The sequence below is a fragment of the Notothenia coriiceps genome, unplaced genomic scaffold (assembly GCF_000735185.1).
Source record: "Notothenia coriiceps isolate Sejong01 unplaced genomic scaffold, NC01 NC01_scaffold00025480, whole genome shotgun sequence".
NCBI classification, from domain to species: domain Eukaryota; kingdom Metazoa; phylum Chordata; class Actinopteri; order Perciformes; family Nototheniidae; genus Notothenia; species Notothenia coriiceps.
The window spans coordinates 9,888-23,307 of record NW_011358181.1 but is presented as its reverse complement, the minus strand read 5'-3'; the positions used below and the strand labels follow the sequence as shown (position 1 = coordinate 23,307).

The 13,420-nt window shown below is 42.2% G+C and overlaps 1 protein-coding gene across 1 annotated transcript in view; it reads right to left on the bottom strand.

The window, feature by feature from the left end:
* Positions 1 to 13,420, bottom strand: part of LOC104956152 (protein TANC1-like) — a gene marked incomplete at both ends in the record, with an annotated part of 41,863 nt that overhangs the window by 22,175 nt on the left and 6,268 nt on the right. The window contains one exon of the mRNA XM_010783607.1: positions 11,752 to 12,069. Within this exon, the coding sequence (XP_010781909.1) occupies positions 11,752 to 12,069 (318 nt within the window). The remainder of the gene's footprint in view (positions 1 to 11,751; positions 12,070 to 13,420) is intronic.

Sequence of the window (13,420 nt, the reverse complement as noted above, 5' to 3'; positions counted from 1 at the left end):
ATAGATAAAAGTGTCCCTAGAAACATTATGCTCCTTTTTCCTTTGATTTGAACAGTAGATTACCTTTATGTTTCTTTAAAACAGAGAAGAAATAACCCGTTCAGAAAAGCTATTAAAACGTTTCTCTTTACAGGATTAGATTTATGTTGCTTAAAGTGGACCTATCATATATATTTGAAAAATATATTGTAGGGCCATACCTATATAAAACATGCCTGTGAAGTTTTTTTTCAAAATACCAAACAGATCACCCATTACATTATTATTATTATTACATTGCATTTAGCTGACGCTTTTATCCAAAGCGACTTACAATAAGTGCGTTCGACTGACAAAATACAAACTTGAAGAAAACAGAATCATATAAGTATCAGGTTTCATAGAGCTAAAACATTTCAAGAGCTACTCAACTGGCTTTAGATAAGCCAGTCCTTTATTAGTATATAAGTGCTTTGTTAATAGTTCTATCGCTCGAAGTGGAGTCGAAAGAGATGAGTTTTCAGTCTGCGCCGGAAGATGTGTAAGCTTTCTGCTGTCCTGATTTCAATGGGGAGCTCATTCCACCATTTTGGAGCCAGGATAGCAAACCCACGTGTTTTTGCTGATGGGAACTTGGGTCCCCCTCGCAGTGCGGGTGCAGCGAGCTGTTTGGCCGATGCAGAGCGGAGTGCATGTGCTGGGGTGTACAGTTTAACCATGTCCTGGATGTAGGAAGGGCCAGATCCATTCGCAGCATGGTATGCAAGTACCATTGTCTTGAAGTGGATTCTAGCAGTTACTGGAAGCCAGTGAAGGGAGTGGAGGAGCGGCGTGGTGTAGGAGAATTTAGGAAGGTTGAAGACCAGACGAGCCGCTGCATTCTGGATGAGCTGCAGAGGTCGGATGGCACATGCAGGTAGACCAGCCAGGAGGGAGTTGCAGTAGTCTAGGCGTGAGATGACGAGAGCCTGGACCAGAACCTGCGTCGCTTTCTGGGTCAGCTGGGGACATATTCTCCTGATGCTGTAAAGCGTTTATCTGCAGCAGCGGGTTGTAGCAGCAATGTTTGCAGTGAAGGACAGGTTGTTATCTAGGATCACACCCAGATTACTTGCAGTCTGAGTCGGGGAAACAATAGAGGTGCCGATGTTGATTGTTAGGTCAAGAGTTGGACAATCTTTTCCCGGAAAGAAAAGCAGATCAGTCTTGTCAAGGTTGAGCTTGAGGTGGTGAGCAGACATCCACTGAGAGATGTCAGCTAGACAAGCAGAGATGCGTGCGACGACCTGGGTCTCTGAGCGGGGAAAGCACAGAATTAATTGGGTGTCGTCAGCGTAGCAGTGGTATGAAAAACCATGCGGGCTAACGACAGATCCGAGCGAGTTTGTGTTCAAGGAGAAGAGGAGGGGACCAAGAACAGAGCCCTGAGGGACCCCTGTAGATAATTGTTAACCTCTCCAAGTAACCCTGTAGGTGCGGTCTTTGAGGTATGAGGTGAGGAGGGAAAGTGCAGAGCCTGAAACTCCAAGTGCTTGGAGAGTGCGAAGGAGGATCTGATGATTCATTGTAGCCATGCTTCATATTGCTCAAACCCCTCTTTTGCAGCCCTTTTAGAGAAACGCAGATTTTGGGTCCTTAGCTTGAAAAAAAGAAAAGAAGAGGAGGCGGCGCTAATGCCTGATCAGAATTCTACCGGAGATAAAGTTAAATTCGGTTGTCATAAAACGCCATCCTGTTTAAACCACGTCAAGGATTATTTCTGAAACAGTATGGAGCTCAAATGCTTTTTCTCTTGCAGGTTTATCACAAGGTGAGTTCTTTTTTTATGACCTGCTTTTTAAACACATGTGCTCTACAGTACAGGTTAGCTCTGAGTGTTAGCGAGGCTTGCTAATGTAAAAAAGACGAGATTACGTCCAAAACACGTCAGGCATTGTTTCTGATAGCAACTTTCTGTGTGTCCGGCGACGTCACCTCGGATGGACGCGTCAGTACGGATGGAAATCTGTATCCGCTCGTTGTATACCCGTTTTTAAAAGATTTGGGTACGTAGGAAAAGAGAGAGGGTTTTATTTTTCTGACGCTGCGTGAGTTCCCCGACGCAGCGGGGACACATATTTATGTATAAAAGACATCACAAAGTGCATTTTGCATGATAGGTTCCCTTTAAACTATTTTGGGACATTTAAACGTAATGGTGTAGAACAGACAGCAATATTAGTGATGTGATGCACTGTAACGGAGGTGATCTCTGGGGCCGTAGATCTCGGCCTCCGTTACGTAGGATATAGCTTCATTATTGGCGAAGCATATTAATTGGTTCCACGCTAAAACATTGCACAGGAAGCATGTGAATATATGTAATTCATGCATCTACTTGTCACAATTTCTCTATGTTTTAGTTTGTCTGTCTCTGTTTCCTGTTTTAGTTTGAAAAGTGTTCCCCCTTCCGTCTTGTCTGTTACTGGTGATTGTGTTCACCTGGTGCCCTGTGTTTCTCCTATCTCCTCACCTCTGTCTTGTTGGTTTGATTAGTCCTGTGTGTATTTAGGTTCTGTTTTCCTGTTAGTCTGGGTGTGTGGGAGATCCTTGTTACTGCCGGTGACTGTGTTCACATGAGACAGTAATATTGAGGCTGTGTCATGTACCACAATGAGTAATAAATGCCCACACCTGGTTGTATTTGGACGTTCTGCCTGTGCCTCCGTGCTTGGTCGGGCCGCTCAATGGTCAGCTTCACATACACACTATCCGAAATGATTTGAAGGTTATGATTAATTTGGAGAAGATAAATCATTATACTATAGGTTAAGCTTTCAACAACTTAAAACAAAGACCCTCAAAATGTTGTTGAAGTCATGCTTTTGTTGTATTTTTTGTAGTTGTATGTACTGTATATACTGAAACTGACGTCTATAGATAAACTACTTGATGAGGCAGAGTTACACAACCATCAAACTTCGTGCCTGATGTATCAGACATGGTCTGGAAAGATAATAAAGATGTACACTGTGCATCAAGGTTTCTCTACCAATTCACTGTTCCAACAATTCTATCACCATGGTGATCCATGCTCTCTTGGCCCTGTTGAAGAGCAGACTCAAAGCCTCTGCTCTCTCCTTTATCAGCCTCAGCTGGGAGAGTATGTCCAAACACTCATCTCTTCTTTTCACTCCCTCTCCCCCCTCACTTAGTCGCTAACTTACTCTCTGGAATGTCCCACTTATTAAAAACCCGTCTGCTGACAACAGAGTCACTGAGGAAGCTGCCATCAATGCGAGCCTGACTGGAATAAAGGAAGGCCCTCGTGTTGCTTTTACTGCAGTGGATGAAGCATTCGAAATGAACCATAATGGACAGAATTAAAGCTACAACAAACTAGGTAAGGCAAGCATGTACTATAACATTTCAGTGAGTGCAGGGCAACACAGCACCTCACTGGATTCTAAAGCTAAACTGAGAAACTACTTACATCCAACAGCAGAGCCATGAAGGACAGTGGTTTTTCTCAAAGCACTCCCCAAGTCCAAAGAGAGGAATATACTTGGGCAGGCATACGGACAAGTAGGCAGGGCGCAGACCCTCACCTTTATCCCTGGAGAGTGCTCGGAGTTGATGAGCTCAGTGAGGGCACACAAAGCGATTCCTCTGCCCCAGTGCATCCATGCAGGCACACTGGCAGCATTCAGCTGCCGAGCAGAGGACTTGGCTGCCCCCTCTTCAGCGCTCAGCCACTCACAGCATCCATAGAATCAGGCACTTGGTAAATGAGTGCAATGCTTTGCGAAAGAGTGTCATGCTCCCTTAACACTTACACCTATGTCTATGTGCTGCATGCATGTGCAGTCTCACAACCACAAAATAAATGATAAGCAAGCAGGAGTGGAAAGGAGGAGTGAATAAAAGGAAGTGGAAATGGAAAACTAAGAGATGTAGTTTCCAGTGGCTGATTACAATGTGTGATGTGCAGCTACTGTAGGATTAATCAGTGGCTGGAGAGGGGTTGGACACAAGAGAAAGGCATGTGAAATGGAGGTAGAAAAAACCCTAGATATATTTATAAATATGTAAAGGAAAGAATATGGCAAGGATACTGTGGTGGGAGGCGGTAAAGAAGATATATGAACAGAAGAGGAGAGAGAATAAATGACCACTAAAGCCCAATACTGACATGTGAACCACATGAAGAGGTCTCTCTTTTTTTTCTTCTCCGATTTCTTTACTACTTCTGGAGTGGAAAAAACAATAATGAAGCTCCAGGCACCAGGCAAATATTTTTGCTCCTGATAACAATAAGCTACAACAGAAGGCAAAGCTCAGTTTGATTTGCTGGAGTTCTTCAAATGCAAACACTCCTCCACTTCTGTCTGTGATAAAGCATTCTGCACCATAACCATTTTCCTTTTTGTTAAATCATATCTCCAAGTCTTTCAGGGCAGAGAATTCCCACCGGTAGCTTTCAAATCCTTCCAACCCCCCCTTTTCTACCCTTAGACTCCTTATTCCTTCCTACTCTGGCACGTCTCCACTCATTGAAAAAACGTACATATGATACCTTGAAGTGTGTGCGTGCTTGCAGTGACTTTGAAGCCGTACAAATGTGTCAGACAGCATTCTGATGAAAACGATTTTTTCCTTAGGCAGCTCTGCCCTTGGAAAACTTCAGTGCAGAGTTCCCATGACAGAACAGAGCAGCCCCCCTGCTTTAACCACTGCCCCCCTTATTTCTCTGACTTAACTCCACTTTTCTCTTTACCAAAGGAAACAGTCAGTATTCCTATCACAATGTCCACCTTCTTGCCTTTTCAAGATGAAGGAGTTCAATTTAACCTGTGTGACATTGTGTGTGTAAAACTAAAATACAATTTTCTGAGTAAGGATGGAACCTCTGCAAATTCTCTATAAAATGTAAGGCAAAATATTTGGTTGCTATAACACAGATAACAGTCTGAAACCCACTGCAATAGGTGTCAGGGCGATGGGGACAACTTCCATTATAACGTGATAATGACTTAAGCATAATCTTAATATCGATACGTCATGGTATACAATAATCACACATTAAGCAGATATTAGATCATGTGCTGTGTAAAAGATGGCACCTATGATCCTGAACATTTTGATGTCATAAAACTGGCAAAGTAACATGATAAAGGGCGACTGTGGCTGTGAGGGAGTGTGGTCGTCTTTCAACCAGAAGATTGTGGGTTCGATCCCAGCCCATGCAGTCAACATGTCGATGTATCCTTGGGCAAGATACTTAACCCTGAGTTGCTCCCGATGGCATGGCCAACGGTGTGTGAATGGTAGGTCCTAGAGTAAGGTACACTGCTCTGTATGAATGGGTGTGAATGGGTGAATGACATGTAGTATGTAAAGCGCTTTGAGGGGTCTTAAAGACTGGATAAAGCGCTATATAAGTACAGTCCATTTACCATTTACCATAAAGAGAAACAAATGGTAAAAATACTCAATTAACATCCACCCATCTCTGTTAGAGATATCAGAAGGGGTTGGTGAATTGTCTGTGTTAAATACTTTAACATCAGCCCTCAAGCCCTTCTCTGACCTGTTAAGTCATTATGGCTTTAGCTTAAGAAGACTAAGTGCAAAGTGGCCTGAATACAAATTTGACGTGTTACCATGGAAACTTTTTTTTAAAAACCCCTAGCTGCAATGTTAGACTTGTGTGAAAAGTTAACGTATTAAAGGTTCATTTTTTATTCTGATATCAAACTTTCAGTGCAATCCTTTGATTATGAAACATTTTTTCAGTGCCACGCGTACAGGGGGCTTTCTTTATTGTCCTGGGATAACCTTACAACCTTCACTAGGTTTGGCAGACCCCAATGTTGGAACTAAACCAACTGCAACTCAACCATCTATGACATGAAACAACCTGCTCAATGGTGAAGCGTGCTGACTTGTGCACAGACAAAACGTACAAGCTACCTGAGAAATCTTAACTCAATACACAATGACACTGCTAATAATGCTAACTGTATGTTTCCCATGTATCATTTTCACCAAGTTAACCATCTTATTGATTAGCAGATATACAGTTATAAACCAATCTATTGGACACATTTCGATCTGATGAACATACAAGTTATGGTATTGATTTTATCCTAAGGTTGAACATTTCATAAATATCAGTTTAAACGTCCCTGGCATTTCATCCAAGTGTGATCGATATATTTCAGGCTGGAACAAAGTGGTGTACCTGCCAATCAACCTGACACACATATAGACAGACCGCGAGCGTGGCTAAAAGCATAATCTTGCGAAAAAACAACAAACTGCCACAAGGTTAAAAGCACAATACAGAGAGTATATACAAGCCAGTCTATACCTTTGCTAACTCTATGCCAACAATAAACACAGCTAAGAAGAATAGAGACCTTGGATATTTAAAATATGCATGCTGTCAAAACAGTTACTTAGTAGCTTTACATCGATTACATCATTGTCAATAGCGGGGTGCTGTCAGTCAAACATAGCCAGATGGCTCAGTGGTGGCAGAGAGGAGTGAGCTTACACATTGTCCCTTTGAGATTAGGCATTTGGCAAGGTCTGATCTGTCAATGGAGTTCCACTGAGCAGCATTTTAAATGGCTTTGGAAAAAAAAGCAGATTGATCCCAGGATAGCTTTTTGTTTTGCTCCTGCTGTGACATAGAGGCATACACAGTTATCTGAGAGTAGACATTTTAACAGATGTCACTGTGACCTTTTAAGAGAGCTAGACAATATGAATGAGCTGTCATTTTTTGCATTCTTTAAATCTTTATCAAAACCAGAGGCAGAGGAGAATAGTATGGCTACCTGAAGACATCACACAAGATTGATAAAAACAGCTTCACAGGCCAGACATTTCACGAGACAAAATTGTCTCGAGTACATTAGTTTTTTACATATCCGTAAAAAATGTAAAATCATGCCTCCCTACTCCAGTACTACAGAGACTATACCTTGTTTAATTTAAAAGCTGCAGTAATGACAGACATGATTTTTTTTTCAAGAAAAAGACTGTCTGACCTTTGCAAACATCATTGAGTCACAGATTGTAGAAGAGGTAGAGATGACTTCAGTCTTTCCAATAAAATACAGATGGCTCTCAAACCTTACCATGTCACTGTTCTCCAATGTTTTGAAGAAGGAACAACATATCCTTGAAGTTGCTTGAAAATTGTCCAAGGACTTAGTTCAAGACCCATTCTAAAGAAGGATCTTGGATCCATTATAACAGAGCGTGAGTTTTGCCAGAAGAGCAGAGGACTTTGGATTAGAAACAAATAAGTACTGTACCTCCACATGGCTAAGACCACAAATCTTTGTGGAATAACATCACAGCGCTGATGCACTACAGCACTACTCCTGAGCTCCAATGGCCCTGAGTCAACCACCGTGTCTGAGCAACCCGACTACAAGCAGCTCAAGCTACGATTACAAAACCAGGAAATACCAGCGGCCACATTAAATATGGACCTTTGACTCTGTAATCGTAAAAAATTACAAATGTCTCAAAACGTATTACCTGAATACAATTAAGAGTAAGGGTGGCATTGAGCGCCAGACACAATAAGGGCAATCCTGACAACCATTTTAAAGAAGCAAACTGTGTGTTTTTACATAAATGAAAACAATTTCTGTGCTGCAAAATCTGACATTTGAATGTCTCAGTGTGGACGACAAAAGTGTATGTTGTTAATTTGTTGTTCAGGTTGTGGAAGCAATTACAAGTTACATTAAAAATAAATTCAATAAGTTATTGTGTATCAAATTGAATTAATGTTAAGAAAGCCACTCATCTTTAGCAAAACATGTGATTTGTTTGTTTCCTGCTTCCCCAGCAGGGTTTTAGTTCTGAGCTGCAGAGAGAAAAGTGCATTAAGAACGGAAGTTAAATGTTAAGTGAGTATTTACTGCGAGAAAATGAGAAAAACAAAATTATCCACAAAGTAGGGCTGCTCACACAGTTAGAATCATAATAATCTTTAACCGGGTACATTTTAATATTAAGTGGATGATAAATGTCTGTGGTGGCTGTTGGCGTTGCCGTTGTGACAGCTTTTTACTGCTGCCTTGCGAGGTGAAAGAAAAATGTTCCTATGAAGAAAGGTGGCTAAGATGATTCCTTAGACTACCGACTAATGATGCAATTACCAACTGCTCGTAAAGAGACGTCTGAATTCAGCCCTGTTGGTGGTGACAGGTGGTGCAAGCCAACATTTGTGCAACTTGCCACGGCACATGCACGCTCTTCACGGTGCAGCTTGAGTTCCCACAGCAGCCCAGGGACAGCTCGCCACAGTATGTGTGTTCACCAAGGCGGTGCAAATGACACTTCTAAGCAATATGCCGACATTCCTTCCTCATACATTGCTAACATTCTAGCGGCACAGACATACACTTGTTGATTGGCATGAGACACATGGACAAAATCCACTTTGCCTGTAAGAAAATGTGGCTTTGTATATTTCAATGCTTTAGTTAATCGAAAGAGGAACATACTGTATATATACCGCTCTGTTAGGGAGCATGACGAGATCCAAGATGAGATACGTCGTTATTGCTTCAGCATGTTGTAAGTCCACTTAATGGTCTCTGCATACTTGAATGCCAACAGGATGCCTCAAGAGATGACACACAACTTTAACTGGAGGAAGGAACCTTAAGATGTCAAAGTTCTTCACACTGTGCGCACACCTTGCAATAATCATGGTCGTTGGTACCTAGATCTCCTTTCACTCTTAGAGGCCATCTTACTTTTACTTGTCAATAGGACCCAGAGATACGTGACCTCCTATGAACTAGACTGTGTACTGTTTTAATGCAGATTTCAATGGTCTCAGATACTGACTCAATCTATGAGTATTGCATGAACGTTTATTGAATACAAATCTGAGAGTGTGACATGTTATTCAACCCCCAGCATTAAGGCATTGGGGGGATAAATGATCTGCTATCATTTAAAGTTCTGCATTGCCCTAACTTAACATCTTTGGATAAAGTAGAGGTATGGCCACAGCAGACAACTTCTCATTATCTAATATGCTGGCATACAGAACAAAGCAATAGAAAGCAGTTGCAGGAACACGGAGTGAATGCACTAATAATGAATAGATTTCTTTTGGACAATAGGATTTAACCCTTTCTGCTCCTTCCTGCTTTATTATTTGTTTCTTTGTAAGCATTTTTTTGTAGAATACAATTTCCTTGAGCAGCAAGTGAAAAATAAGCACTGTCCCTGGCACACCATGACATCAACGCAGATTGGTTTGGGCCATAAATGAGGATGTCTCTCACCGTGCCCTTGATGTATTTTTCTCAGGGCTCTGTGGCACAGCGTCAAATCTGAGGTGTGAATTCCGCAGGACCCTAAAGGACAACGGTGTATAACTATGACATCAGCCAATAAACACTTGGGAGGCGAGCACACTGGCACTCACACACATAAACAGGCAAATATGTCCTGGTCTGCTAGGTTTATGAGCCAGTGTGTCTGTGCCGTTAAGGTTTATGTCCTCTGCAAAATAATGATGAGATATCGAAGGGGCATGGTCTCATGGAACAATAGAGCCACTGAAATGCAAATGGCCGTGTATGTGCCACTTATGTCTGCAATAAATGCTCTTATTCAATTATAGGTTGGAGAAACATTATCCAAGTTTTGTGCAATAGCAGTAAAAAGTGCATTTTGAGCTATGGCATGAATTCTGTGTCTGAGTGAAGGTTACCCACTGACCATCAACCATTTATTCTGCTTCGATCTCTTATTCCCACTTCATCTTACCAATAGATAGAGAACACTGCAAGGCCAATCTTAAACAAAACAAAAACGGTGTCTTTAAATCGCATTTATTTGGCTCGTGCTTTTTTCCAAGGCGATTCACAAAAGTTCACAAACAGGAACCTCAGCAAATTGTCACCAAAAACTGAGATAGAAAAAGAGAAAAACTATAAAAGTAAAAGACCTGAGTGAATAGTTACTGTTTCGTAACAAGGTCAAACCCAGGGGAGGCATATTCCGCAGGAGCATTAAGGCATTTGATCTGCAACACATTGGCAGCTGCGGCATCCAGGTGAAACGAGGAAAACACTCTTTGAAACTGTCATACTGAAGCAAACAAATATGAACCAAATACATTACCTCAATCTTTTTAGTTTAGTCAGTTAGTTTTAAATGCTTTTTAAATCTCAATCTTTAAGGTTGTTTTTTTCACTTTGCAATTTCCTGTGATTTCACCTCGTCAATGAAATAGTCTGCTTGTACAATGCAGTGTGAAAAGGTTAATCTGCTATACAAATGGTTTCTCACCTCTTTTGAAAAGTGCTTTTTTCCTTAGGTGCACCATTCACACAATATTCATGTTCTAGTCTACAGCTTCTATAACAAGCAAACTCATGTCCTTTACATTTATTATGCTTTTATTTCTAGTAGCCCAGCAGTAAGCACGTTCACAACACATCCCCAGATTGAAGGTAGAGCTGCAGACTTCATGGCTGGTGATTTCACAGTTCACTATCACATAAAATCCAACAACTGTTTTTAGTGAATCCTAATGGTAGGCTATATAACACAGCTCAAAATGATGGTTCTCAAATACCACCTCAACCATGGCATATGGTGAGGGCTTGATTACAGTTAGTCTTTGAATCTTCTCAACCAGCCTTTGGTCTTTAGTTTTAGAGGGAGATGTAAAACATTGCTGCGTGAGTTACATCAGGGCCAAGGTCAAAAGCAGCAATAACAGCGGGAGGTCGTGTGGGGGAGATGTAGGAATGGAGAAGGGGGGAAAGTGAGGAGCTGCGGAGGGATATCAACAACTGTGACAGCTGTGTGGATACGGCGAGCTGAGCCATAACACGGAGTTTCCAGGGCAGGAATGCAGAACAGATCAGCTAGACAGTGGTTTGTGCTCTGGTCCGCCCAGGCACCGCACACAACTGCAGCTGCCTAATCCCAAACTTCTGCCTTGATACCCCACTCCTTGTTGTAAAGCGCAACCCGGCTTCTGAGAGAAAGCCTCATTCTCTCTAGGTCTACAGATGCTTCTCCCTGTGTGTGTCCTGTCCCTTTGCTTGGACTACAAATGACAGCACACTTGTCAGCCTCAGGCACAGGTCGTATCATAGCATAACAAACTTGAACTGACTGACAATGGGATAAAGAGAGACACCCAAGCACAGTCAGAGAATTCCTGTCAGAATTCCTGTCAGAATAACAAATGTTGCTAGGCTACTAGAAGAATGTTTGCCTTAAATGTTTCATGTAATGCTAAATGAACGCAAGAGTCAATGAGGAAAGGTATACACACACATTCCTCTACCTCAGGGGTGTCAAGCTGAGTTTAGTCCACATACAGCCACATTTGATCTCGAGTGGGCTGGACCAGTTAAATCATAGCATAATAACCTATAAAAAACTCAAAATTGTTAAACTTTCTTAAATTTTTTACAAATGTATTTATTTTACATTCATTTACACATCTGTGTAGTTATCCTGACCACCTGAACTGTAACACACTAAAGCTGGAACTATAAAGGTAGAAGGTTAAGTTATACCCCTGCCTGGTAAATGTATATATACAAAATACATTAAAGTTGGGAAAACTGCAGTTAATGTCTTCTCTGTCATTTTTACACTTTGAAAAGTCATCACGCTGGCCGGATTTGACCCTCTGGCGGGCCTTCTGACACCCTGCTTTTCCGAATGTTTGACACCCCTAATCTACCTCTTAAAAAACAAAATCACAAAGGCTTTCAGTACCTGCAACAGAGTTGGGCCTCGGCATCATGAGGGAAGAAGTGGTCTGCGATGAGTATGGAAATGGTCCCTCAGGTGAGCGACTTGGAGGCTTCTGTGCCCCTGCGGCTGTGTTGGACTGCTTCTGGTCTGTCCTGGAGGGGGTGTCTGCGGGCGTGGATGTGGCGCTGTTGGAGTCTTCCTCGGCCACAGGAGAGCAGGTGTCACCCCGCACACTCTGGGCCAGGCCATGGCGCCCGCTGCCTCTCAGGCTGCCATCTTTACTCCACTCCAGGCTGGAGCCACTGCGGTCATCATTCTCAGAAGAACTGGTGATGGTGGCTGAGGGGAGATAAAACAGTGCAGGGAATTAGAGCGAGCGAGGGAGGTAAGATGCTCTTTGTAGGTTATGAACATTTATCTGCCTTCATCTCTAATCTCTGTAATGGAGCTTTTAACTTAGAATAACGCCCTGCTTTTTCTCATTGTCCTTCTTTAAATTCTTCACCACCTGACGTCATACTAATGGAGACAGTAATGAAAACTGGAAAGACTTTTAGAACAAATTTCCTGAGCCTAGAAACCTTGAATGTCCTTTGATTTTTTTCACCAATTATCTTTTGAAGGAACCACTGTAAGACTACCAAACTATAACACAAAATTCACACTAAAAAATATTGAAGAGTAGAGTGAAGAACTAGTGGTAGAATACTGCCTTCAGTATTTTTTTGTTCAAACAGATATTTGCTAACATGATAACAAATCCTTTAATCCTCCCTCAGGCCAACCTAACCATCAAATAACAATCCTAAAGGATGAGTGGAGGCCCACAGAGCTGCAGCTGGATGCAGAAACATCAGTGCGGTCAGAGGCCTGGATCTGATCGGCCAGCTGGCTGCGTTTGCATCACACACTCCTAATCTGGATTTCAGAATGCAGCATGTTGCATCATCACTCATTAATACAACACATCATGTTGTATCCTGTGCTGTTTACCTGGGCAAATACAAGTCATTCATGACAACAGTCACGTCCAGCCCTGCAGTGAGGATTGTATTAACAGTAGGGTTGCAAAATTCCGGGAATTTTCAAAGATGGAAACTTTCCATGGGAATTAAGGGGAATAAACAGGGCATTTTCTAAATTGAAGGTTGGCACTTCAAAGGGAACTCAAATATAGTTGGGTGTTACGGCTGCTGCCTTCCTGGTCCTCTTAACTGTGTTGATCTGTGTTATGTGCAAATGAGCTGTGCGGTTGCCCTGACGTCATTGGCTGCCATCTCCTGGTCCGCCCCCTGAAGATTGTGATTGGAGCACGCCGGGCCCGACGCACTCCAATCGCAGCGCACAGACGGCGCACACCTGCTGGAGATGACTGGGAACAATCATCACTCTGGAGGCTCTGTTGAGTGAACAGACACCTCTCGCTAGTTGCTCTACAAATCTGTTAACAGTGGTTAACTCGTGTGGTCTGTGTTTGTTAGTATTGTTGTGATTAGATGTCCTGAGATTAGTTTAGTATTATTTGCTGTGTTTTCTTACAGCCTCCCTTTGTTAGTCTGCACCACTTCAATAGTGAGGGTTGTTTTGTTGTTATTTAGTTGTTAGTACCTATTCTTTGTATGTAAGTAGACTCAGTTTTTAGAGTCCTCCTTTGTTTGGTTAGTTATCAACCTGTGCCCTTTTTGTTGTT